Source organism: Bos indicus x Bos taurus, chromosome 17 (genome assembly GCF_003369695.1).
Source record: "Bos indicus x Bos taurus breed Angus x Brahman F1 hybrid chromosome 17, Bos_hybrid_MaternalHap_v2.0, whole genome shotgun sequence".
NCBI classification, from domain to species: Eukaryota; Metazoa; Chordata; class Mammalia; order Artiodactyla; family Bovidae; genus Bos; species Bos indicus x Bos taurus.
This window is the reverse complement of record NC_040092.1, coordinates 72,270,215-72,297,247: the sequence shown is the minus strand read 5'-3', so window position 1 is coordinate 72,297,247 and position 27,033 is coordinate 72,270,215. Positions and strand designations below refer to the sequence as shown.

General features: G+C 40.4%; 1 protein-coding gene across 2 annotated transcripts in view; it reads left to right on the top strand.

The window, feature by feature from the left end:
• The first annotated feature begins 2,451 nt into the window (after positions 1-2,451).
• Positions 2,452-27,033, top strand: part of KLHL2 (kelch like family member 2) — a 171,388-nt gene continuing 146,806 nt past the window's right edge. Inside the window, exons 1-2 of one of the 2 annotated variants that reach the window (XM_027513526.1) lie at positions 2,452-2,539; positions 15,768-15,893. In XM_027513526.1, the coding sequence (XP_027369327.1) occupies positions 2,514-2,539; positions 15,768-15,893 (152 nt within the window). In that variant the 5' untranslated portion in view covers positions 2,452-2,513. The remainder of the gene's footprint in view (positions 2,540-15,767; positions 15,894-27,033) is intronic. The other variant, XM_027513527.1, reaches the window with a different exon arrangement.

Sequence of the window (27,033 nt, the reverse complement as noted above, 5' to 3'; positions counted from 1 at the left end):
CTAAAATAGATTATTTTAATTCTTACAATGACCTTATAAAGCAGGAAGTTTTATTTTAGATCTGAAGAAAACCATTACTAACACTAGTTAAATAACTCAATTACGTATGCCCTCCTCATGGTGGGTCAACAATGCCACCAAGTTACTGAGGGGTGAGCTCTACTAGATACAGTGTTTTCCTAGCACATATCAGTAGGTTACCAAGACATTACTCCTACTTCACTACTGCTCCCTTTTCTGTTTCCTTTGCTAAATCCGCCTTATCTTATTGTTTTAGTGTTGGAGGGCCCCAGGTTCACTCTTTGGTCTTTTCTTTTCTCTAGTTATATTATATAGTTGATCTTAATCAGACCTTAAACACCATCTATATAGTGACAATGCCCACAGTTATGCCCACTCCAGGTATCTAAATGTCTACACCTATCTACACATGGATACTTAACGGAAAATCTGTTTCTTCTTCATCTTTCAATCTCAGTAAATGTCAACTCCACTCTCCCAAGGGCCCAGACCAAAACTTGAGATCATCTTTCACTCTGCTCTCTTATATTCATGTTTAATCTATCAGTTCACTCTGCTCTCTTATATTCATGTTTAATCTATCAGTAATTCTGATCTGCTTTATATTTTCAGAAAAATCAGAATCTATAAACTTCTATCACTTTGATCATCCCAGCAGGTTTTTGCATCTGTGGCTCATATAGCAACAGAAGATTCAGCTTACACATAAATGACTAACTCTGTGCACTCATCACTCAGCAACAAAAATTAACATTTTTTGCCATCTTCTTTCTTCCATTCCCTACCCTCCCTTTTTTGGTGGAGGATTTTAAAACAAATCCCAGCAAAGTCATCCTTTTAGTGATCAGATCACCTTGCTCACAGCATTTATTTCTCTTTTCAATAAAAGCTGAAATCTTTTCAAAGGCCTGCTGCTGCTGCTGCTAAGTCGCGTCAGTCTGTCCGACTCTGTGCGACCCCATAGATGGCAGCCCAACAGGCTCCTCTGTCCCTGGGATTCTCCAGGCAAGAATACTGGAGTGGGTTGCCATTTCCTTCTCCAATGCATGAAAGCGAAAAGTGAAAGTAAAGTCGCTCAGTCGTGTCCGACTCCTAGCGACCCCATGGACTGTAGCCTACCAGGCTCCTCCGTCCATGGGATTCTCCAGGCAAGAGTACTGGAGTGGAGTTCAAAGGCCTACCAGGCCTATTTGATCTGTCACTACACATGGGACACCATCTCCTTCCACTGTCTCCTGTCCTGACTGCTTCAGATACCACAGAGGTCCTTAAACCTTTAGTATCCTCTGGAAGGCTTGTCACAGCACAGGCTGCTGGTCTTCATCCTCAGAACTTCTGATTCAGATCTGAAATGGGCCTCGAGAATTTTCCTTTCTAACAAGTTCCCAGATCCTACCACTGCACAGCGGCATACTTGGGGGAAACATCAGCTGCACTGTACTCTTTCATTTCTTCAAGGTCCAGGAGTCTTTGCACTGCTCTTCCCTCTGCCCTGAGCATTCTTTGATTCGCTTTCTCAAGATTCGCTTTCTTCCATCTCTTCTATATGACATATTTTGAGAGGCCTTTCCCTGGTGGCTCAGAGGGTAAAACGTCTGCCTGCAACGCAGGAGACCTGGGTTCGATTCCTGGGTCAGGAAGATCCCCTGGAGAAGGAAATGGCAACCCACTCCAGTACTCTTGCCTGGAAAATCCCATGGACAGAGAAGCTTGGAAGACTACAGTCCATGGGATAGCAAAGAACTCGGACACGACTGAGCGACTTCACTCCTTGGCCACCATTTCGGTCTCCTCACCTGACTATTCGGTATTTTCATGGCAGGCAGGTGCGCGGGCACGGATACCCAATTTTTCTCTGCATCCTATTACAGTGCTGCAGATCTCTCCCAGTAAGTGCAACGAGGGGATCACAGCCTGAGAAGGGAGGCTCCAGATCCTGCTTGGGACTCTGGACAGGCGAGACATTTCTTCTTGCTTCAGTTTCACTATCTGTAAAGGAAGGATCGGCTACGCCCACTCCTCCCGCCTCCCTGGCGGCAAACTGCTAGAGGACAAAACAAACGCGCCTGTGGAGTGGAGCAGTCAGAAACGCCAAAAGCCGGGACCACGCGCTTTCCGGCCAGACCCCGCCCTCACGTCTCCCGCTCAAGGGTTCGGGCGGGCGAACCCACCCTGGGAACCCACTCGGCGGCGGCAGGAAGAGGCGGGGCGGGGTCTCGAGGGCGCGTCACACCCGGAAGTGCCCTCCTGCCGCTCCGCCCCCAGCATCGCCGGCAGGCGGAGAGCGCCCGTGAAGTGCGGCTGCAGAGCTGGGCCGGCTAGCGGGGCCGCTTCTGGAGCGGGTGCCGGTGCAGGCGCGGGTGCCGGGCGGCGGAGGGCTGACGCCCGGGCGGATGGGACGCGGCGCGACGGGCGGGCGGGGCAGGCGTCCGCAGCTGGAATGGTGCTGGCGGCGGCGGGCGCCGTAGAGCTGAAGCCCGAGAGGAGCCGCCATGGAGACGCCGCCGCGGCCTCCCGCGTGAGTGAGCGGAAGGGCAGCGGGCGGGGCCGCAGCGGCCGGGCCGGGCGGCAGGCGGAACCCAGCTGACCCGCGGGCGGGGCGTCGCCGCGAGGGGCTGTAGGGAGGGTCCTCTGCTGGCTAGCTGGAGCCCAGGGAGGGCCGAGCATCGGCGGGATGGAGACACAGGATGAGCGCGAGGCCGTCGGAAAAGGAAGCTGCAAAGTACAGACACCGGTGCCGAGAGGAATTCCTCTCAGCTTGCCTGTTTCTCCGAATTCCTAGCAAAATTTTGTCCGAGGAGCTTGCACATCGCTCGGAAAAAGCTGAGCCGCGGCTGTACAGGGCATGTGACCTCTTTTACCTGGCATTGCAGACAATCGTATCTAGAAATCACAGCATCTTCTGTTTCTCTGGCACCTTGGGCGAATTAGTAGTGTACGACCTGCCAGGCACAGGTGTCTTTTCCTTGGTACCCAAGTACATTCAAGACCTGCAACAAAATTGCTTCCAAAATAAGCTGAACAGTTACTTGGGAGACATTGAAGAAACTGCATTATTGAATACAAGATTTTTCTTTTAGCATTTTGTTAAAAATGGACTATTAATCCCCAGGAATTTTGAACATTTCAAGTTTGATTTACTTTCTTTAGTTTAATCTTTATAAAGGGACAAGAGCCCTTTGAATCTGACGTTTCAAACCGCCAGCAAATTTCTTCTGAGGAACCATGTATCTTTTTATGACAGCTTATTCTTGGAGCTTTATCATTTTTCATTTACATTTGGCCAGCTTCACTTCAGGGCAGTTGTATGACAGCAGCCTTTTATAGCTATTTGACAGAATGTCAGCCAAATTTGTTTTGGGCTGGAAGTTTGTTTGGTGTTGAGTCCTTTTGGGAGAGCTAATAGAATTCTGAAACTACAGTTTATAAAAATGCCTTACAGAATTTTTAGCTTTAGTAGAACCAGGTCATGGGGATTAAGGAGTACCTGAGACTCTTGAATTCCTGGACTTGTAGGAACAGGAGCTCAGTTGCTTGATGATGGTTGTGGCTTTGAGGGCTTTGTGATTTGTTCATGTTCTTCAGCAGGTTTGGGAACACTCCTGAACCTCTAGGAAACATGATGGTGATTGTTAGCATCAACAATGTGAGCATAGCGTCAGCACATGAGTTCTGCTCAGGCTCAGAGGCATGAAAGGAATTGCTACCTGATGGTAGACAACACATGGTATAGAGGATATCTTAGGTAGGGTATTATTTGCCGTAAACCTGCCCCGTTTTTATCAGTTCCCTGCAGACCCTGTTTTACTTCGGAAGCAAAGTGAACTAAAGGAAAGAAAAGGAGTACCTTAGAATGCAGATGAGAAAAAGGTGTGGGAAAGCAGGCTCTGAAGGGAGGAAAAGAGAACGTTACACATCATTTAAATATAAGTAATGAAAAATGAAATAAATGTGTGCGTGCAAATACTGATAAACTGAATCTAATACAGATCAACCAAGCAGAATTTTAGTGTCCAGCATAGTTCTTTGCTATTAAGACTTCATCAGTAGTGCTGCAACAATGAGAGGCTGAGATGTAATGGAAAACCAGGGGTGAAAGAAAGTTAAAGAAAACCAAAAAACTCCTTTCAGTCTTTGGTGGCTTAAGTTGGTAGACATTTATTTCTGTTCATTTAATGATAAATAGAAATAGGTTTTATTTTCATTTGGTCTATCTAGGAATACTATAATTCCAGAACTGGAGTGTTTTTAGAGAAGGCAATGGCAACCCACTCAGTACTCTTGCCTGGCAAATCCCATGGACAGAGGAGCCTGGTAGGCTGCAGTCCATGGGGTCTCTAGGAGTCAGACACGACTGAGCGACTTCACTTTCACTTTTCACTTTCTTGCATCAGAGAAGGAAATGGCAGCCCACTCCAGTGTTCTTGCCTGGAGAATCCCAAGGACGGGGGAGCCTGGTGGGCTGCTGTCTTTGGGGTTGCACAGAGTCGGACACAACTGAAGCGACTTAGCAGGAGGATTTTTTACCTTTCTGTACATCAAAAATAGTTTTTCTTCCCACCCTTGGCCTCTTTGCCTCCGCTCCCAATAACTTTGTTTTTTCCTTCGGCACTGACTCATGGGTGCTGGATTTGAGAAATGACAATTTTTAGGGAAGGAACTTTGCTGGGCCTCGCTGTGCTAGAACTGGGCTAGGAGGCCAGTGTGGGTTATTGAGAGGGCGCAGCTTTTCATAAGGTTAAATTTTTAGCCTGAGCAGAAGTGCAAAGAAAGTTGGTTGATGGGGACCTATGTGCTTTGGATGATGTGGTTGGAAGTGGGGACTCACATCCTCTTTGTATGAATGTCTTTTTATTTGTGCAAATATTTGTTTCTCCAAATAGTTGAAATGCCTGTCTCTACTGGAGTATTATACTTTTGCTTGTGGTTTTTTTTAACAACCAGTTTTGCATCATTTTCAAATCCCACCTTGCTCCTTTTCAGCCTGTTACGTCTTGGAAGGTTGGAGGCGACTGTATCCAGGTCTCTGGTTCCTTTAGATGGGCTTGTTGAGATTAGGTTTTTTTTTTTTTTTTTGTCTTTTTCTACTCCTTGCCTTCAAGCTCTTCTCATCCTCTTTGATTCTCATGTTGATTGTCATGGACTTTATATCTCTGTTTGTTGTTTTTTGCATCCTTGAGTATATGTGTCTTTTAGATTCTGTTATATTTTTGGGTCTGGGCAATATTAAAACCATGGGATATTTGCCTCTGATTGAACCTGAAAAGTGTTCAAGTAAAATTTATATAGGTTAGCAAATGAGTTGTCTCAGGCAGTACTGAGATGTGTGAAAAACAAATGTAAGCTGATCACCCCTGACCTCAGGAGTGTTTTATACATTTTTAGCCTTTATAGTTACTTTTGTGAAGATTTTCATAATCACTAAGTTGAGGGAAGACTATGAGTATAGTACAGAAGCATCCTTTGGAACTTACTAAAAAGTTTTCTTGGTCTTCGTTTCTCTACTGGCCTTCTTTCACAAGTTAGCTTTCTCCCTACAGGCTTTGGTTTTTTGCTTTTTCTTCATGAAGCTAAGTAAACATGCCTCGGATATACAACTGTATCTTTTTTCAGTTGATTCCACATCACTGGAAGCTCTTGAACATTAGAGATGTTCAGCATAGGCAGACTACCATCTTGTTGACTGTATTCTGAGGGATTTGGAAAGCCAGAAAATTAGTTGAATTAGAGCAGAGGTTCTCATATTTTTGGACTTCACTGACTGAAATTTTTTAAATCCTAAAAGAAGATGCTGTGAAAATACTGCATTCAACATGCCAGCAAATTTGGAAAACGCAGCAGTGGCCACAGGACTGGGAAAGGTCAGTTTTCATTCCAGTCCTGCTGCTGCTGCTGCTGCTGCTAAGTCACTTCAGTCATGTCCAACTCTGTGTGACCCCATAGATGGCAGCCCACCAGGCTCCCCCATCCCTGGGATTCTCCAGGCAAGAATACTGGAGTGGGTTGCCATTTCCTTCTCCAATGCATGAAAGTGAAAAGTGACAGTGAAGTCGCTCAGTCTTATCCGACTCTTAGCGACCCCATGGACTGCAGCCTACCAGGCACCTCCATCCATGGGATTTTCTAGGTAGGAGTACTGGAGTGGGGTGCCATTAAAGAAAGGCAATGTCAAAGAATGCTCAAACTACTGCTCAATAGCACTCATCTCACACGCTAGTAAAGTAATGCTCAAAATTCTCCAAGCCAGGCTTCTACAGTACATGAACCATGAACTTCCAGATGTTCAAGCTGGATTTAGAAAATGCAGAGGCACCAGAGATCAAATTGCCAACATCCATTGGATCATTGAAAAACAAGAGTTCCAGAAAAACATCTATTTCTGCTTTATTGACTATGTCAAAGCCTTTGTGTGGATCACAACAAACTGTGGAACATTCTTAAAGAGATGGGAATACCAGACCGCCTTACCTACCTCCTGAGAAATCTTTATACAGGTCAGGAAGCAACAATTAGAACTGGACATGGAACAACAGACTGGTTCCAAATTGGGAAAGGAGTATGTAAGGCTGTATATTGTCACCCTGCTTATTTAACTTATATGCAGAGTACATCATGAGAAACGCTGGGCTGGCAGAAGCACAAGCTGGAATCAAGATTGCTGGGAGAAATATCAATAACCTCAGATATGCAGATGACACCACCCTTATGGCAGAAAGTGAAGAGGAACTAAAGAGCCTCTTGATGAAAGTGAAAGTGGAGAGTGAAAAAGTTGGCTTAAAGCTCAACATTCAGAAAACTAAGATCATGGCATCTGGTCCCATCGCTTCATCACATCATGGCAAATAGATGGGGAAACAGTGACAGACTTTAATTTTTTGGGCTCGAAAGTCACTGCAGATGGTGACTGCAGCCATGAAATGCTTGCTCCTTGGAAGAGAAGTTATGAACAACCTAGACAGCATATTAAAAAGCAGAGATGTTACTTTGCCAGTAAAGGTCCATCAATCAAAGCTATGGTTTTTCCAGTAGTCATGTATGTATGTGAGAGTTGGACTATAAAGAAAGATGATGCTTTTGAACTGTGGTGTTGGAGAAGACTCTTGAGAGTCCCTTGGACTGCAAGGAGATCTAACCAGTCCATCCTAAAGGAATCAGTCCTGAATATTCATTGGAAGGACTGATGCTGAAGCTGAAACTCCAGCACTTTGACCACCTGATGTGAAGATCTGATTAGTTGAAAAAGACCCTGATGCTGGGAAACATTGAGGGTGGGAGGAGAAGGGTACGACAGAGGATGAGATGGTTGGATGGCATTACCAACTCAATGGATATGAGTTTGAGTAATCTCCGGGAGTTGGTGATAGACAGGGAGGTCTGGTGTGCTGCAGTCCATGGGGTCACAAAGAGTCAGACATGACTGAGCGACTGAATTGACTGAGAAATTAAAAAAAAAAAAAATTAGAGTCCGACATAGAATTGCTAAGTTTTTTGTTTTGTCAAGTTAAAAAAAAAAAGTTATAATTATCAACTATCATCTTTTTGTAAAAGAAAGAACGTTTTAGTGCTTCTCCCCAAAGACAAAGAAGGACATAATCTCAGGCTAAAGGATGCTTCTTAAATTGAATACATTTGGTTTTATGACGCTTCCCTGGTGGCTCAGTGGTAAAGAATCCTCCTGCCAATGGAGGTTTGATCCTTGGGTTGGGAAGATCCTCTGGAGAAGGAAATGTCAACCCACTCTAGCATTCTTGCCTGGGAAATCCCACAGGCAGAGGAGCCTGGTGGGCTACCATCCATTGGGTTGCAAAGTCAGACATGACTTAGCGGCTAAACTACAACAACTTGAGGGAGGTTTTTTTTTTTTTTTCCCCATATTTATTGGGTGCCTTTGGTGACCAAGCACCCAGTAAATATTCCCAAAGAAATATCTCAGAAAACAAACCAGTCTTTTTCCTCATGGTTTAAACTGACAGTAAACAAATATATGATACAATTACTCCAGAGGGGGGACTCTGAGTACTTTGTGTTATGTGCTTTTCTCTCTCACATTTCAGGCTGTGGGCATTTGCTACAGTATTGTTTTGATCACTGATCCTGTCTTGAAAAACAGGCCCTTGCTCCCTCTGACACTACTTTTTCTTGGTTTCCTGCTCTTGTTTTTAGGTTGTTAAATGAGATTTACTTAATTTTATTACTTTATTTCATTTAATATTGTCAGTAGCCTAGCTTATTAAGTGTGGAAGTGAAGTGGAAATGAAAGTTGCTCAGTCGTGTCCAACTCTTTGCGACCCCATGGACTATACAGCCCATGGAATTCTGCAGGCTAGAATACTGGAGTGGGTAGCCTTTCCCTTCTCCAGGGGATCTTCCCAATCCAGGGATCGAACCCAGGTCTCCCACATTGCAGGAGGATTTTTTACTAAGTAGATCTCATTACTTTTCAGGGGTTAAGTTACATTCCTAAGCTTATCAAATAGAGGAGAGACTGTGACTCTAATTTCTCTCTCATCACTGTTTTGGCTTAGAAGGCTTCTGTTCATTGGCAGTAACTGTTTCTCACAGATACAGACCTTGGCCAGTTCTTCTTTTCAATCAACTGTTTATCACTGAGTTGTGGCTCTGTATCTTAAGCCTGATTTCTAGATCTTTGCCTCAGTTTTGAATTTTAAGCTTCTTACTGTACACTTATCCTTAGCGCATACATCAAATTCAGCATGTCTAAAACTGAGTTTTCATAATCTTTTTCTCAAATTGACTTCCGTCTATAACATCTCCACTTATTCAATGGAATAATCATTCTTTTGGTCCTGGATACCCAAAGCCTTGAAATGGTCTTTGATTTCTCTTTCTTTAATTATCCTCCACATTTTATCAGCTCCCAGGAACTGTACATTATTGGTTTCAAGTGTCCATTCTGATTGCTGATACTCTGATGATACTCAGGATTTCATCCCTTGATACCTGGATTGTCTCTCATCACCTTTCAGTTCACCTACTGTTTTGACCGTCTAACATCTAGAGTCAAGTCAAAGACTTTACAAAACCAGGTATTGCAAAGACTGAGGCCAGGAAGTCTCAACCCTCCATCATTTTGGCTTATCTTATATGTTCAAAATTATTTTGTGCCTTAACCTCCTAGAGTAAAGTCTGCCTTATCATAGGCCAGAAGTTTCCAGCATTTTCCTTAGAAAAGCAACTTAGAAATCCTCTAAGTTGGGTGAACTCCGGGAGTTGGTGATGGACAGGGTGACAACTCGGGACAGTTGGTAATGGACAGCCTGGCGTGCTGCGATTCATGGCGTCGCAAAGAATCAGACACGACTGAGCGACTGAACTGAACTGAAGGCCCAGGTGGAGTCCTGTCCCGTTCACAAAGTCTTCCATGTTTACTCCAGCTCATTGTAGCTCCTCTTTGCAATTCCTATACTGTTTATAATTGGTAGCCCATAATCTTGCACTTGTGTACTGACTTCGTGCTGTTTTCTGGTGGTTTCTGAAGTGTCTCCTGTCTTAGCTGGTAACTGGAGAAGGCATCTGTGTTTGGCATCTTTTGTATTTCTCACTCTGCCTAGTATAGGGCATTAGTGGGTGTCTAGGCAGTGCCTCCCTGCTTGATTTATTAACAGTGGTGGTGTGGTTTGAAGTATTGTCAGTAAGTTTTAATTTAGTGTTACAATTAAGAATGAGGAAGGCCAAGAAAATTCTTAAAAATATATCTCATGCTTAGTTTAGTTTCTAACCCCAACATTTTTCTTAACTATGTGTTTATTTTCACATAGTGTTTAGTGTTTATATGGCTCCCTGAGGCTTATAGGTGAGGTATTACTATCTTCGACTTCCATATGATGTTTACTAGACAGATTTGTAGAATAACAAAACCTTATTTTTTAAGTACACAGTCTAAAGCCCAGAGAGGCTAAGTGACTAATCCAAGGTCACTTGGTTAGTATCTGGCACAGGCCAGGACTGTGGTTCATGTTTTCCAGCTGATGTTGCTCCTCTTCTAGTGCCTTTTCAGTCAAATGTTGGAAAATGTAGCCCAGTCAACTGAATTGCCAAATCATATTGCTGCCCTCTTACCAACCAAGTGATGGTAATGAGAAACATCGCAAAAGATAGGTCAGAAATATGAGTGATAAAAGACATGGAAATGTTTGAAATGGATCATCAAACTCCTCCCAATTTTAGTATCTCACATATATGCCACTCTGACAGTAACTTTGTTAGTTGTTTTTAATACATTATTTAAAATAAGACTGATCTTGCAGAAGGCAGGGCTTTTTACCCTGGTCACTTTTCTGGTAGTAGTCACTGTCAGGGACAAAAAGTGCTTGCTTGTTCTCTTGTTTGTCATGTAGGTAAGAGGGAAAGTGGGAGAGGGAGCAAGGTTGAACTGAAGCAGCGCATTTTACAGCTCTTACTGTCATTTGATCTGAGAGCTTCCTTCATCTCTCCACCTAAGAGTCCCATTCACATCATGTGGGTGTTTTGCACACCACATCCTGGGGGAGTACAGGGCGGTGTGTAAGCCTCCATTCTGTCCTCCAGAAGGGTCAGCACTTTGCTTTAAGTGGTAAGCCATTTTAGTAAAATTGGGCATTGTCAGCTTTTCTAGACTTTTTCTTTCTTCCTCTGGGAAATTGGAAATATAACTTTTAGCAGTGTATCTACTATGCTAATGTATTCAGTGCCTTTGTTATGACGTCTGTAAGGTGTTCTGTGGCTGGATGGGAGGTGTTTTTTAATCACATGATGCTTCATAATCAGTTCTAAAAGTCTCCGTCCTGAAGGTCTAACTCAAGTTCTTAGATGTCTGTAGGGCAGATGTTAACATTATTTGGTAATACAAGCATATGTTCATAGATTATGGATAGTCTGCTGGGTGTGTACCTAATAAAAGTTTAAATTCTAAGCACTTGAAGGAAATTTGCAGAGCATGTTTTTTTGCCTGTACCTAATTGCAAAATCTGAAAGCACAACTCTACCACAAACCAAAATGTTTCCGGTGGAGAAGGCCTTCCACTTTTACAGCCTCTAAGTAACATGGTGTTTATTTGGGTGAGGTGAAGGATGTGAGGGTATTTTGTTGGGAAACTATAGGTGGCATAACACATGTTAAAATGAGAGTTACGGTTGCGTCTCTACTTCTCATATCCTGGACTTGTTATGGGAGCAGTGTTCTTACGGTAATCAGCTTCTGAATCCAAGTGTACTTAGAAGACAGCAGAGAAAATAGAAGAGATATAAAGTAATGGACAAACTTCATAGCGGTACATCACGGATGGTGACTTTGAAAACAACAGCTTCTGACGTGAACTTGGCAGAAATTTGTGAGTAATGGTGGGTGACATTGCAGGCAGGGGAATCTTGCAGCTTTTGAGGCGAACAGGCAAAGGAAAGAGCAAAGATAGTGGCCACCCAGGAGCTGAATGTTTGTCTTGAATGTGAAAATGTCTGGTCCACTGTTAAATTTTTCAGCTGCATCACTCACATGACTTACAGACTTATTTCCACCAAGAAAACCTTGAAAGCGTAAACAACCACTGTTTCCTAATGTGTTTGTTCTCAATCTGAGATGATTGTCCTGTGGTAGGAGGTAAGTGGGTGGTGGAGCATATTACATCACTCCCCCCACCCCCTTTTTTTTAATTATACATAGCTGCCTTTCACCTCTATTCCTGGAGATGCTGTCATTCTGGTATACTTAGACCTGTAAAAGGGACTTGCCTGAATCTTCACAGGAAGAAGGGTGATTATGTGTAGTTTAGAAAAATTGCCTGGGTCATGTAGTCCTTCTATCCCCTCCATCCTCCATTGGAAAATGCTGCTGCTGCCGCTAAGTCACTTCAGTCATGTCCGATTCTGTGCGACTCTATGGACAACAGCCCACCAGGCTCATCTGTCCATGGGATTCTCCAGGCAAGAATACTGGAGTGGGTTGCCATTTCCTTCTCCCTGGAAAGTGCTATTCCAGAACAAATAATATGCATCTAAGGAAACTATGTTATTTCACAGATTTCCTCAAAATTTTTGCAGTAGGCTTAAACCTTTGTTTGATTGTGGAATCCTGACTGTTTGAAGAAGACAACCCATATAAAAGTCTTTATTGGCTTCCTCTCTGAGAATCAGTTATTAGTAGTAGTATGTTCTTAAGCAGAGCTAGAAAGGTGGTCTGAGAAGCCAAGCTTGCCTACAACTGGGAGTTTGTAGAAAAGTTAGTCATGGAAGGAAGGCTTCAGGATTGCCTGTTAGAAGTGTTCTGGGATCCAAACCCTTGAGACCTCAACAACTGTAGAGTATGTGTTGTAACAACAGGCTGCTGGGTAATTTTAACACTGGTTATGGGATGTAGAGTTGGGGGAAAGACTTAAAAGTGAAAGAACTTTCAAAAAGTATCTCCTTTAGATACTTTAAAGGTTTTCATAGTGAGGAGCTTTTCTAGAAAAGGTTAGCACTTTGCTTCTCAAGGGAAGCAAGGAGAAGGTGTAACTGCACTTCTGTGTGTGTGTGCTCAGTTGTGTCCGATTCTTTGTGACCCCATTGACTTTATTTTTTTGGGCTCCAAAATCACTGCAGATGTCGACTGCAGCAATGAAATTAAAAGACCCTTACTCCTTGGAAGGAAAGTTATAACCAACCTAGATAGCATATTGAAAAGCAGAGACATTACTTTGCCAACAAATGTCCGTCTAGTCAAGGCTACGGTTTTTCCAGTGGTCATGTATGGATGTGAGAGTTGAACTGTGAAGAAAGCTGAGCCCCGAAGATTTAATGCTTTTGAACTGTGGTGTTGGAGAAGACTCTTGAGAGTCCCTTGGACTGCAAGGAGATCCAACCAGTCCATTCTAAAGTAGATCAGCCCTGGGATTTCTTTGGAAGGAATGATGCTAAAGCTGAAACTCTAGTACTTTGGCCACCTCATGTGAAGAGTTGACTCATTGGAAAAAACTCTCATGCTGGGAGGGATTGGGGGCAGGAGGACAAGGGGATGACAGAGGATGAGATGGCTGGATGGCATCACTGACTCCATGGACATGAGTTTGAGTGAACTCTGGGAGTTGGTGATGGACAGGGAAGCCTGGCGTGCTGCAATTCATGGGGTCGCAAAGAGTCGGACACGACTGAGCAACTGAACTGAACTGACTGTAGCCTGCCAGGCTCCTCTGTCCATGGAAATTTTCCAGGCAAGAATACTGGAATGGGTTGTTATTTCCTACTCCAACTGCACTTATAATGTAACTTAAAAGGTAAACCTTTCCCTCCTATTTGACTGCTTCCTAGTGGATGTTCCTCTTCTGCATTTGTAGTTTTAGACATGTTGTGTTGTTTTCTGTTACTCAGTTCTGCTTCTGAACCAGAGACCATCTGACACAAAATCAAATAGGAATTAGAAAATTGTGGAAAGGAGTTTAGTGTCAGAAATGTAGACCTCTGGCAGGGTTCTTCATTTGAAAGGGACTTTCAATACAGACAATACTTAAAAGAAGCAGTGTTATTCTTTTAAGGTTTTGAATAGAATCTTTTCTTTGCAGAGTTTCTGGAGTACATTAGAAAAGCAAGAGCTAAAAATAGCTTTAAGAAAACAGCAATATAGACATTGGTTGTTGAATGGTATCTGTCTTAAAGTGAATTGTTTAATGCAGTAAGTTTTAATTCCAATTTCTTAGCAAATATAAATACTCATGACTCTTAATGATATTTTTTGTATGGCAGAGTTGCTTTTGTTTCCATTGTGAGCATTGAAAGGCCTTATGTGATAGTTTTGCCAGTCTTCAATATTGTATTTTCCCTCTGTTGTAAGCTTAAGTAATTAAACTTGAAGCATATATAAATATCGTCAACTTGCTACGTATGTGGGTATTCAGTGTTACATGGTAAGAAAGTTTGTGTAGGTTGTATGTATCTACATAATTTTCCCTTTTCCTACTGTTTTCTTAATGAAGTAGTGGTAGAAATGGCATTATGAGAATATGTCTCATACTATTAGGAGTGTTCCCGCTTTCCTCTGTCAGATCTAGATGTTCTTTCTCTCTTGGCTTCTAGACTTACTAGCTCTTTCTCTTAGGCCAGGTGTAACTCATCCCTCTGTGTGTTCACACACATACATGAGGCCTCAGAGTAGACACACACACACATACACATATATGAGGCCTCGGAGTAGACACACACACACATATACGAGGCCTTGGAGTAGACACACAATCTGGGCTCCATTCTCCAGCCCTGCTCTCACATCCTGGAACACATGAAGTGCATAGTGGCCTTTGTGCTCTAGTTATTTCTTCCGTCTTGGCCATTTCCCACCTCCTGGTCCTTGTTCTAATCTCAGTTCTCAATTCAGCCTGCCCTGATCACCCTGTTTAATACTATAAGTTCCATCACCCCCTTATTCCTGACTCTCTTTACCCGACACATTTTCTTTTTTCCATAGTTCTTATCTTCTAACATGCTGTTTACTGGTCTGTTGTGTATATAATTATCCCACCCCACCCCCACCCCCCCCCCGCCCCCGCCCCCAGCTACAAATTCCATGAAGACAGGAATTTTTGTTTTGTTTATTGAAAGGTTCCTAGGGCCTAGTGCCTAGAATAGTGCTCGGTACATAGTGCCAAAAATTAGATGCTGAAGTAATAAAATAATATTTAAAGAATGAGTTATCGTTAGGAAAAGAAGAGGCATGAAGAGAAATGGTGCAATACTAATGATGTTTGCCTTTTGTTCTGTGTGTGATGTATATACAAGAATGTATTTTTTTGGGCTTAATTTAGTATCCTAATTTTTTTATTTAATAGCTTTATTAAGGTATAATTTACATACTGTAAAATTCAGCCATTATAATTGTTAGTTAATTTCTAGAGCTGTGCAACCATCTCAAAAAGTTCCTTGTGTCTGCCCATATGTGGTTAACCCTCCCCACAATGGCACCCTGATTTTATTTGTTAATTTTTTTGGTTCCCAGATCTTGAAATAATAATTTACACAGCCATACTAATAGCTTTGTACTCTTAACAAATTCCATATAACTATGGAATTAACTATCCACTGCTTAATGCAGGAAATGGTATCTAACATTAGTGAAAAGAATGGACTTGAGAGTCAAACTGGCCACACTCTTATCCAGCTCTACCATTTACCAAGTTGCGCAAATTATTTTCTGCCTCAGTCTCTTTTTATGTTTTTTGGTGATAATAGTAATTAGCTTACAGAGTTATGAGGATTAAAGAAACAAAATAGAGTACAAAGCCTGCCTATAAGTTAATACTCAGTAAAGAATTAAAGTAGATGTGAAATACATGTGGTAAATAACCTTGCAATAGAGAACAAAGTTCAGTTCAGATTCTAAGCTTCTGAAGTATGTATAAAATATGAACCAGTTCCTGTCTTGGTTTGTAAATAGGCCTACTGCAGAATGTAAAAAGCAGGTTAATTTCCAACAGGGAAGATCATTTCTCAGCATTTCTTTTGAAGGTATCTGCTGAACCATTTTACTGAATTTTCTGTGCTCATCTTTGAGAGAGTTTTGACACCAGGGAGGTAATTACCTACTTTTTTTGTTAAAATCACAGTGACCATCAGAAAGTGTTCTGAATTGTTGTTTAGTCCTATGTTGGAATGTACTGTGAGACTTCCTCTAAGTAAGTGGGGGAGAGGTGTGATCATTGTATCTCTTGTAACCTGATAAGTCTGAACTAAACTATCTTTAATAAGATCTTTTTCTGTGTTTTGTTATTTTCTCTTACGAACAGATGCACAAATCAGGGTCATCAGAAGTCTCTCGATTCAAAAGATGATAATACTGAAAAACACTGCCCGGTGACAGTGAATCCTTGGCATATGAAGAAAGCTTTTAAAGTCATGAATGAACTAAGAAGGTATTATTTAACATACTTTTATTTTTCAGTTGTGTATAGGGGTACCCAGGTGGTGCTAGTAGTAAAGAACCTGCCTGCCATTGCAGGAGACTTAAGAGATGTGGGTTCAATCCCTGGGTCAGGAAGATCCCCTGAATAAGGAAATGGCAACCCACTCCAGTATTCTTGTCTGGAGAATCCCATGGACAGAGGAGCCTGCTAGTCTGCAGTTCATAGGATTGCACAGAATCAGACTGACTGAAGCAACTTAGCATATAGCACATAGTGAATATATTCCCTGTCCCTCATGATTGCTTTGTTTGCTACAGAGAACATTTAAAGCTTTTTCTGTGAGTTTTTAAAGGAAGGAAAAGAGCAAGTAATTTATCAGAGGTGTGAATGGTATAAGGCTGCTCTGTCCAATATGGTAGCCACTAGTCATATTCGGCTAGTCTGTTTGAGATATTCTGTAAATGGAAAATACATAATGGATTTTCAAGACTTATTACAAAAAAAATGTAAAATATAAGTTTTAAAAATATTACATTTAGAAATGATTTTTATTATTTTATAATATTGGATATTTTGAGTTAAATAGAATTCTACTTAATTCTATTAAATTAATTTCAGTTGTTTATTTTTAAATGGGATTACTAGAAAATTCTGACTTGCATTATATTTCTGTTGGACTGGCTAGTCTAGGGTTTCTAACTTATCATTGCAAAGCATATGAAAAGAAAACTTTTATTAAAATTTTTTAAATTGAATGGTTAATTTATATTATTAGTTTCAGGTGTACAACATAGAGACTCAACAGTTCTATAGATTATACTCCATTTAAAGTCTACAGAGTAATGACTGTATTTCCCTGTGCTGTACAATATGTTCAGTTCAGTTCAGTCGCTCAGTCGTGTCCGACTCTTTGCGACCCCATGAATCGCAGCACGCCAGGCCTCCCTGTCCATCACCGACTCCCAGAGTTCACTGAGACTCACGTCCATCGAGTCAGTGATGCCATCCAGCCATCTCATCCTCTGTCGTCCCCTTCTCCTCCTGCCCCCAATCCCTCCCAGCATCAGAGTCTTTTCCAATGAGTCAACTCTTCGCATGAGGTGGCCAAAGTACTGGAGTTTCAGCTTTAGCATCATTCCTTCCAAAGAAATCCCAGGGTTGATCTCCTTCAGAATGGACTGGTTGGATCTCCTTGCAATCCAAGGGACTCTCAAGAGTCTTCTCCAACACCGCGGTTCAAAGGCATCAATTCTTCAGCATTCAGCTTTCTTCACAGTTCAACTCTCACATCCATACATGACCACTGGAAAAACCATAGCCTTGACTACATGGACCTTTGTTGGCAAAGTAATGTCTCTACTTTTCAATATGCTATCTAGGTTGGTCATAACTTTTCTTCAAGGAGCAAGCATCTTTTAATTTCATGGCTGCAATCACCATCTGCAATGATTTTGGAGCCCAGAAAAATAAAGTCTGACACTGTTTCCACTGTTTCCCCATCTATTTCCCATGAAATGATGGGACCAGATTCCATGATCTTCATTTTCTGAATGTTGAGTTTTAAGCCAACTTTATCAGTCTCCACTTTGACTTTCATCAAGAGGCTTTTGAGTTCCTCTTCACTTTCTGCCATAAGGGTGGTGCCATCTGCATATCTGAGGTTATTGATATTTCTCCCAGCAATCTTGATTCCAGCTTGTGCTTCTTCCAGCCCAGTGTTTCTCATGATGTACTCTGCATGTAAATTAAAGAAGCAGGGTGACAATATACAGTCTTGACATACTCCTTTTCCTATTTGGAACCAGTCTGTTGTTCCATGTCCAGTTCTAACCGTTGCTTCCTGACCTGCATACAAATTTCTCAAGAGGCAGGTCAGGCGGTCTGGTATTCCCATCTCTTTCAGAATTTTCCACAGTTTACTGTTATCCACACAGTCAAAGGCTTTGGTGTAGTCAAGAAAGCAGAAATAGATGTTTTTCTGGAACACTCGTGCTTTTTCGATGATCCAGCGGATGTTGGCAATTTGGTTTCTGGTTCCTCTGCCTTTTCTAAATCCAGCTTGAACAACTGGAAGTTCACGGTTCATGTATTGCTGAATCCTGGCTTGGAGAATTTTGAGCATTACTTTACTAGCATGTGAGATGAGTGAATTGTGCAGTAGTTTGAGCATTCTTTGGCATTGCCTTTCTTTGGGATTGGAATAAAAACTGACCTTTTCCAGTCCTGTGGCCACTGCTGAGTTTTTCAAATTTGCTGGCAAATAAGTGCAGCACTTTCACAGCATCATCTTTCAGGATTTGAAATAGCTCAACTGGAAATTCCATCACCTCCACTAGCTTTGTTTGTAGTGATGCTTTCTAAGGCCCACTTGACCCACATTCCAGGATATCTGGCTCTAGGTCAGTGATCACACCATCGTGATTATCTGGGTCATGAAAATCTTTTTTGTCCAGTTCTTCTGTGTATTCTTGCCCCCTCTTCTTCATATCTTCTGCTTCTGTTAGGTCCATACTATTTCTGTCCTTTATCGAGCCCATCTTTGCATGAAATGTTCGTTGGTATCTCTAATTTTCTTGAAGAGATCTCTAGTCTTTCCCATTCTGTTGTTTTCCTCTATTTCTTTGCATTGATCGCTGAGGAAGGCTTTCTTATCTCTTTTTGCTATTCTTTGGAACTCTGCATTCAGATGTTTGTATCTTTCCTTTTCTCCTTTGTTTTTTGCTTCTCTCCTTTTCACAGCTATTTGTAAGGCCTCCCCAGACAGCCATTTTGCTTTTTTGCATTTCTAGCCATTTTATACATACTAGTTTATATTTCTCATACCCCACCTCAGTCCCTTCTCTCCCCTCCTTTTCCTCACTGGTAACCACGTCTGTTCTCTGTACCTGAGTCTGTTTTTGTTTTGCTATATTCACTAGTTTGTTTTCTTTTTTAGATTCCACATATAAGTTCAGTTCAGTTCAGTCCAGTCGCTCAGTTGTGTCCAACTCTTTTCGACCCCATGAATTGCAGCACACCAGGCCTCCCTGTCCATCACCAGCTCCCGGAGTTCACTCAATTTCATGTCCATCGAGTCAGTGATGCCATCCAGCCATCTCATCCTCTGTTGTCCACTTCTCCTCCTGCTCCCAGTGCCTCCCAGCATCAGAGTCTTTTCCAACCATGTAGAATATTTTTCTTTGTCTGACTTACTTCCCTTAGCTTATATAATACCCTCTAGGTCCATCCATGTTGTCAATGGCAGAATCTCATTCTTTTATATGACTGAGTAGTATTCCATTGTGGGGTTTTCCCTGGTGGCTCAGTAGTAAAGATTCCACCTGCAGTGCAAAAGACATGGTTTGATCCCTGGGTTGGGAAGATCCCTGGAGGAGGGAATGGCAACTCTCTCCAGAATTCTTGCCAGGAAAATCCCATGGATGGAGGAGCCTGGTGGGGTACAAAGAGGGTTGCAAAGAGTTGAACGTGACTGAGCACACACATATATATCACCACTATCCAGTATTCCATTGTATAGATAAAACACATCTTTATTCATTCAACTGTTATGGACACTTCAGTTGCTTCTGTGTCTTGGTTATTATGAGTAATACTGCTGTGAACATTCAAATGCATGCATTTTCAAATTAGTGTTTTCATTTTCTTCAGATGTGTACCCAGGAGTGGACTTGTTGGTAGTTCTATTTTCAAGATTTTGAGAAACCTCCATAGTGTTCTTTATAGTGACTGTATCAAGTTATATTCCTACCAACAGTGTAGGAGTGTTTCCTTTTTTCCACATCTTTGTCAACATTTGTTATTTGTAGACTTTTTGGTGGTAGCTATTTTTACAGGTGTGAAATGATATCTCATTGTGGTTTTGGTTTGCTTTTCTATGAAAATTACAGATGTTAAGCATCTTTTCATGTGTCTTTTGACCATCTGTATATCTTCTTTGGAAAATCTATTCAGACTTTCTGCTCATTTTTTAATCAGGTTTTTGATATTGTATAAGCTGTTTACGTATTTATATAAATGATAACAGTTTATCAGATGTATAATTTGCAAATATGTTCTCCCATTCAGCAGGTTGTCTTATCATATGTCAATGATTTCTTTTGCTGTGCAGAAGCTTTTAAGTAAAATTAGATCCCATTTATTTTTGCTTTTGTTTCCTTTGCCTTAGAAAACAGATCCAAAAAATATTTCTACAATTTGTGTCAAAGAGTGTTCTGCCTATGTTTTTTCCTAGAAGTTTTATGGTTTGGGGTCTCTGTTTTTTAGTTTATTTTTGTATGAAGTGTGAGAAACTGTTCTAATCTCATTCTCTTACATGTTAACTGTTCAGTTTTCCCAGCACCACTTGTGGAAGAGACTGGTTTTTATACTTTGTGTATTCCTCCCTCCTTTGTTGTAGATTGACCACAGATGCACGACTTTATTTCTGGACTCTTTATTCTGTTCCATTGATCTATGTGTCTGATTTTGTGCTAGTACCATGCTGTTTTGATGATGATAACCTTTTAGTCAGGGAGTGTGATACTTCCCGTTTTGTTCTTTTTTTTTTTCCTCAAGAGTGCTTTGGCTGTGCAGGGTCTTTTGTGGTTTGATGTAAATTTTAGGATTATATACTCTAGTTCTGTGAAAAATGTCATGAGTATTTTGATAGGGATTGAATTAAATTTATAGATTGCTTTTGATGATGTGAACATTTTAACAATATTAATTCTTCAAAACTTATGTACATGGGATATCTTTTATTTCTTTGTATCATCTATTTCTTTTTGTTTTGTCAGTATTTTATAATTTTCAGAGTATAACCTTTTCACCTCCTTAGTTAAGTTTATTCTTAGGCATTTTATTTTTTTGGTGTGATTTTATTTAATTAATTTATTTTTATCTTTAAAAATAAAGATAATTGCTTTTCAGTCTTGAGGTGGTCTTTGTGGTACATCAACGAGATTCAGTCATAATCATATATATTATATATATACACATATATATGTGCACCCTCCCTCTTGAGCCTCTCTCAAACCTTCAGTCCAGCCTTCTAGATGGTCATAGAGCACCAACCAGGCTGGGCCGTCTTTAATACAGCAGCTTCCCACTAGTTACATATTTTATGCGTAATACTGTATATATGTCAGTGCTGCTTTGCCAGTTTGCCCTCTCTCCTTCTCCCACTGTGTCTGCCAGTCTGTTCTCTACATCTGCATCCCCTTTTCTTCTCTATAAATAGGTTCTTCATCAGTACTGTTTTTCTAGATTCCATATATATGTGTTGATATATGATGTTTGTTTTTTTCTTTCTGATTTAATTCACTCTGTATAACAGGCTCTGGGTTCATCCATCTCACTATGGCTGACTCAAATTTGTTTTTTTTATGGCTGAATAGTATTCCATTAAATATATGTACCACGTCCTATCTAGGTTGCTTCCATGTCCTGGCTACTGTAGATAGTGCTGCAGTGAACATTGGGGCACATGTGTCTTTTTGAATTACGGTTTTCTGAGGATATATGCCCAGTAGTGGTATTGATGGGTCATATGGTAATTTTATTCCTAGTTTTATAGGAATCTTCATATTGCTCTCCATAGTGGCTGTGTCAGTTTGCATTCCCACCAACACTTCAAGAAACTTCTCTTTCGCCGCATCCTCTGCAGCATTTATTGTTTCTAGTTTTTTTTGCTGATGGTCATTCAGATTGGTGTAAGGTAATATAACCTCATTGTAGTTTTGATTTGCATTTTTCTAATAAAGAGTGATGTTGAGCATCTTTTCAAGTGTTTATTGGCCATATATATGTCTTCTTTGGAGAAATGTCTGTTTAGGCCTTCTGCCTACTTTTTGATTGGGCTATTTGTTTTTCTGATAATGAGCTGCTTATATATTTTAGAGATTAATCTTTTGCCAGTTGCTTCATTTGTAATTATTCTCTCCCATTCTGAGGGTTGATTTTAATCTTATTTATTGTTTCCTTGGCTATGCAAAAGATTTTAAGTTTAATTAGGTCCCATTTGTTTATTTTTGTTTTTATTTCCATTACCCTAGGAGGTGGGTCAAAGAGGATCTTGCTATGATTTATGTCAAAGCGTGCACTGCCTATGTTTTCCTCTAAGAACTGTATAGTTTTTGACCTTACATTTAAGTCTTTAATACATTTTGAGTTTATTTTTGTATATGGTATTAGGAAGTGTTCTAATTTCATTCTTTTATATGTAGCTGTTCAGTGTTCTCAGCACCACTTATTGAAGAAACTTTAATCCATTGTTATATTAATGCCATTTTTATCAAAGATTGGGTGCCCATAGGTGTGTAGCTTTATCTCTGGGCTTACTATCTTGTTCCATTAGTTTGTATTTCTGTTTTTGTTCCAGTACCATAGTGTCTTAATTGCTGTATCTTTGTAGTATAGGCTGAAGTCAGGAAGCCTGATTCCTCTAGCTCCATTTTTCTTTGGTAAGATTGCTCTGGCAATTTGGGGTCTTCTGTGTTTCCATATAAGTTGTGAAATTTTTTGTTTTAGTTCTGTGAAAAATACCATTGGCGTTTTGATAGAGATTGCAGTGAATCTGGATTGCTTTAAGAAGTACAGTCATTTTCATAATATTGATTCTTCCAATCCAACAACATGGTATATCTCTCCATCTGTTGGTATCATCTTTGATTTCTTTCATCAGTGTCTTACAGTTTTCTGTATATAGATCTTTTGTCTCTTTAGGTAGGTGTATTCCTAGTTTACTCTTTTGTTGCAGTGGTGAATGGAATTGTTTCCTTAATTTCTCTTTCTGATTTTTCATTGTTAGTATACAGGAATGCAAGGGATTTCTCTGTATTAGTTTTATATCCTGAAACTTTACTATATTCATTGATTAGCTCTGGTAGTTTTTTGGTTGCAAACGTGGGGTTTTTCTATGTGTAGTGTCATGTCACATGCAAACAATGAGAGTTCTACTTCTTCTTTTCCAATACAGATTCCCTTTATTTCTTTTTCTTCTCTGATTGCTGTGTCTAGGACTTTTCAAAACTATATTGAATAATACTGGTGAGAGTGGGCACCCTTGTCTTGTTCCTAATCTTAGAGGAAATGCTTTCAGTTTTTCACCATTGAGAATAATGTTTTTGTGGATTTGTTTTATATGGTCTTTATTGTATTGAGGTAGGTTCCTTCTGTGCCAATTTTCTGAAAAATTTTTTTTAATCATAAATGCTTGTTGAATTTTGTCAAAAGCTTTTCCGACATGTATTGAGATGATCATGTGTTTTTTATCTTTCAGTTTGTTCATATGGTGTATCATGTTGATTGATTTGTGTATATTGACAAATCCTTGGATGCATGGGATAAACTCCACTTGATCATGTTGTATGATCCTTTTAACATGTTGTTGGATTCTGTTTGCAGGAATTTTTTTGAGGGTTTTTGCACCTATGTTCATCAGTGATGCTGGCCTATAATATTTTTATGGTATCTTTGTCTGGTTTTGGTCATCAGGATGGTGGTGGCCTCATAGAATGAGTTTGGGAGTTTTCCTTCCCCTGTTATTTTCTGTAACAGTTTGAGCAGGGTACATGTTAGTTCTTTTCTAAATATTTGGTGGAATTCACCTGTGAAGCCGTCTGGCCCTGGGCTTTTGTTTGTTGGAAGATTTTTGACGATAGATTCAATTTCAGTGCTTGTGATTCATCTTTTGTATTTTCTATTTCTTCCTGATTCAGTCTGGAGAAGGAAATGACAACCCACTCCATTATTCTTGCCTGGAGAATCCCATGGAAAGAGGAACCTGGCAGGCTACTGTCCATGGGGTTGCAAGAGTCAGACACGACTTAGTGACTAAACCACCACGACCACCTGATTCAGTCTTGGAGGAATATACTTTTCTGATAATATGTCCATTTCTTCCATGTTGTCCATTTTATTGCTTGTAGCAGTCTCTTATGATCTTTTGTATTTCTGTGTTGTCGTAACTTCTTTTTAACTTTTAATTTTATTGATTTGAGTCTTCTCCCTTTTTTTCTTGATGAGTCTGGATAATAGATTGTCAGTTTTGTTTATCTTCTGAAAGAATCGCATTTTAGTTTTAGTGACCTTTGGTATTGTCTCCTTCATTTCTTTTTCATTTATTTCTGCTCTAATGTTCATGATTTTTCCCCTTCTATTAAAAGGGAGATTTTTTATTTTTTTTTTTTCCTGTAGGTGCGAGGTTAGGTTGTCTATTTGATGTTTCTCTTGTTTCTTGAAGTAGGCCTGTATTGCTGTGAATGTCCCTCTCAGCACTGCCTTCACTCGCAGGTTTTCGGTTGTGATGGTTTCATGGTCATTTGTTTCCAGGTACTTTTTGATTTCCTCTGATGTCTTCAGTGATCGCTTGGTTATTCAGAAGCATATTGTTTAGCCTCCATGTGTTTGTGTTTTACAGTTTATTTACTCTAGTTGATATTTAACCCTACAGTATAGTAGTCAGAAAAAATGCTGGATATAATTTCAGTTTTTTTTAATTTAGCCAGACTTGATTTGTGATCCAAGATGTAATCCGAATAAAGTGAATTCTGTTATTCTCAGATGAAATTCTTGTAGATGTCAGTTCGGTCTGACTGGTCCAATGTGTCATTTAATGTTTGTGTTCCCTTATTAATTTCCTGTCTGGATAATCTCCATTGGTGTGAGTGGGGTGTTAAAGCCCCCTAGTATTATTGTGTTACTGTCTTACTTCCCCTTTTATAGTTGTTAGCATTTGCTTTAATGTATTGTGGTGCTCCTATTTCTTTTTTGCTTGATTCCTGATGATTATGTCCTTCCTTGTCTCTTGTATTGACCTTTGTTTAAAAGTCTGTTTTATCTGATGCAAGTATTGGTGCTATGTTGTCTTTTGTTTTCCTTTTGCATGGAATCTTTCCAGTCCCTCACTTTCAGTCTGTATGTGACCCCAGCTCTGAAGTGGGTCTCTTGTAGACAGCATATACTTCTTATTTCTGTTTCCATTCAGCCAGTCTGTGTCATTTGGTTGGAACATTTAATCCGTTTACATTAAGGTAATGATATATATTTTTTCCTTTCACTATTCACTTTTCCCTTTCACTATTGTTTTGGGTTGTTTTTGTATTTTCTTTTTCTTGTGTTTCCTCTCTAGAGAAGTTCCTTTAGCATTTGTTTTAAAGCTGATGTGGTGGTGCTGAATTTTCTTAACTTTTGGTTATCTGTAAAACTTCTGATTTGTTCATCTAATTTGCATGAGATCATCGTTGGGTACAGTAATCTTGGTTGTAGATTTTTTCCCTTCATTACTTTAAGTATATCCTATGACTCCATTTTGGCCTGCAGAGTTTGGTTGAAATATCTGCTGTTATTCTTATGGGGATCCCCTTATATGTTATTTATTGCTTTTACTTTTCTGCTTTAATATTTTTTCTTTGTGTTTAGTTTTTGTGAGTGTGATTAATATGTGTCTTGGCGTGTTTCTCTTCGGGTTTATCCTGTATGGGACTCTCTGAGCTTCCTAGACTTGGGTGGCTATTTTCCTTTCCCACGTTAGGGAACTTTTAGACTCTTATCTCCTCAGATATTTTTTCATTCTCTTTTTTTTTTTTTGTCTTCTTCTGGTATCCCTCTAGTTCAAATGTTGGTGCATTTAATGTTGTCCTAGAGGTTTCTGAGACTGTCTTCTTTTCATTTGGTTTTCTTTATTCTGCTATGCTTCAGTTATTTACACTATTCTGTCTCCCAGATCACTTATTCATTCATTCACTTACTCATTCTTCTTCCTCACTTATTCTGCTTTTGTGAAGGTTTCCTGGTTGAGTGAACTAGTTCCTGTGTTCTAGTGCTTTGAGCTGGATACTGTCTCTCTGAAGGGCAGTGCTGTTTCCATTGTTGTGTTTTGGGATATCTGTGGGCTTGGTATGTCTGTGGGAAGCCTATCTGCTAATAGGCAGGGTTGTGTCCTGTTTTGGTAATGATTTGATATGAGGCATCTGGCTTTGGAGCTTGCTGGCTTTTGGGTGGGCCATGGTCTTAGTGTTGAGATGGAAACCTTTGGGAGAGCTCTTGCCAATTAATATTCCACGGGGTTGGGGGTTCTCTGGTGGTCCAGCATCCTGGATTTGGGTCTCCCACTTTCGAGGTCTAGAACCAATGCCTTACTGTAGCACTAGGACTCTGCAAGCTGCACAGCATAGAAGAGAAGAAGAAAGAAAGGGACTTAAAAACAGAAAAGAAAGAAGAGAAAAAAGAAAACAAAATAAAACAAAAGAAAGTCAACAATCATACAAGGAACAGACAGACAAAACCCTGTGAGAAATGGTCAAAGAAATTGCTAAATAAACTCACACACTTATAAACATACACTCACAAGGAGAACAGGGGAGAGAGAGAAAAAAGAATGTAAACAGGAACCAAAAAATGAAAGAGAACAGTTAAGTCAATAAATCCATAAGTGAAAACAAATACTTATAATTAGACTAGCAAAAATACCAAACCAAAAACATGGGTAAAAATGCAATATCATGAGAGTACTGTAAAAATAGAAATAAAATGATTTTAAGATGGACACATTTAAGAGGAATAAGTAAAACCAAAATTAAAGGAATAATGAAAACGAGTTAACAATGGAACAGTATGAAGAAGAAAAATTATTTATATATACAGAGAGAAAGTAGTAGTAAGAGGAATGTCCTCCACTGTCCTCATTACACAGTGAGTTCCTGCCAATCTGCCAACTCAGGAACTCTCCAGTGTTTCTAGGAAGTTCTCTGGACCTGCTGTGGGTGCTGTGGGTGCTGTGGGGTCAACTCAGACTTAGATCTGGTCTTACGACAGCTTGTATTTGCTTCCAAAGTCTACAATTGGCCCCAAAGTCCACAGGCTCAAACTAATCCTGGGGATTTAATCTGCTGTACCTGTGGCTGGAGGGAGGAATTCCTTTCCTCTTAGATCACACAGCCCCTGGTGCTCAGCTTTGATTTTGGACCCACCTCTGCTTGTAGGCTGCCCTCCTGTGACTGTTTCCTGCCTGTATGAGAGGGGCCGAAAGTTGCTACTTACTAGGGTTCAGCTGTTTACTCGGGCTGAGGAGATGGAGGGGTGCAAGAGACACAATTGGGTTTTGTGGGATGTGCCTGCTGTTGCTGATTCCTGGGGGAATTTGCCATTCTGAGGCAGGTCATGCGCTCCC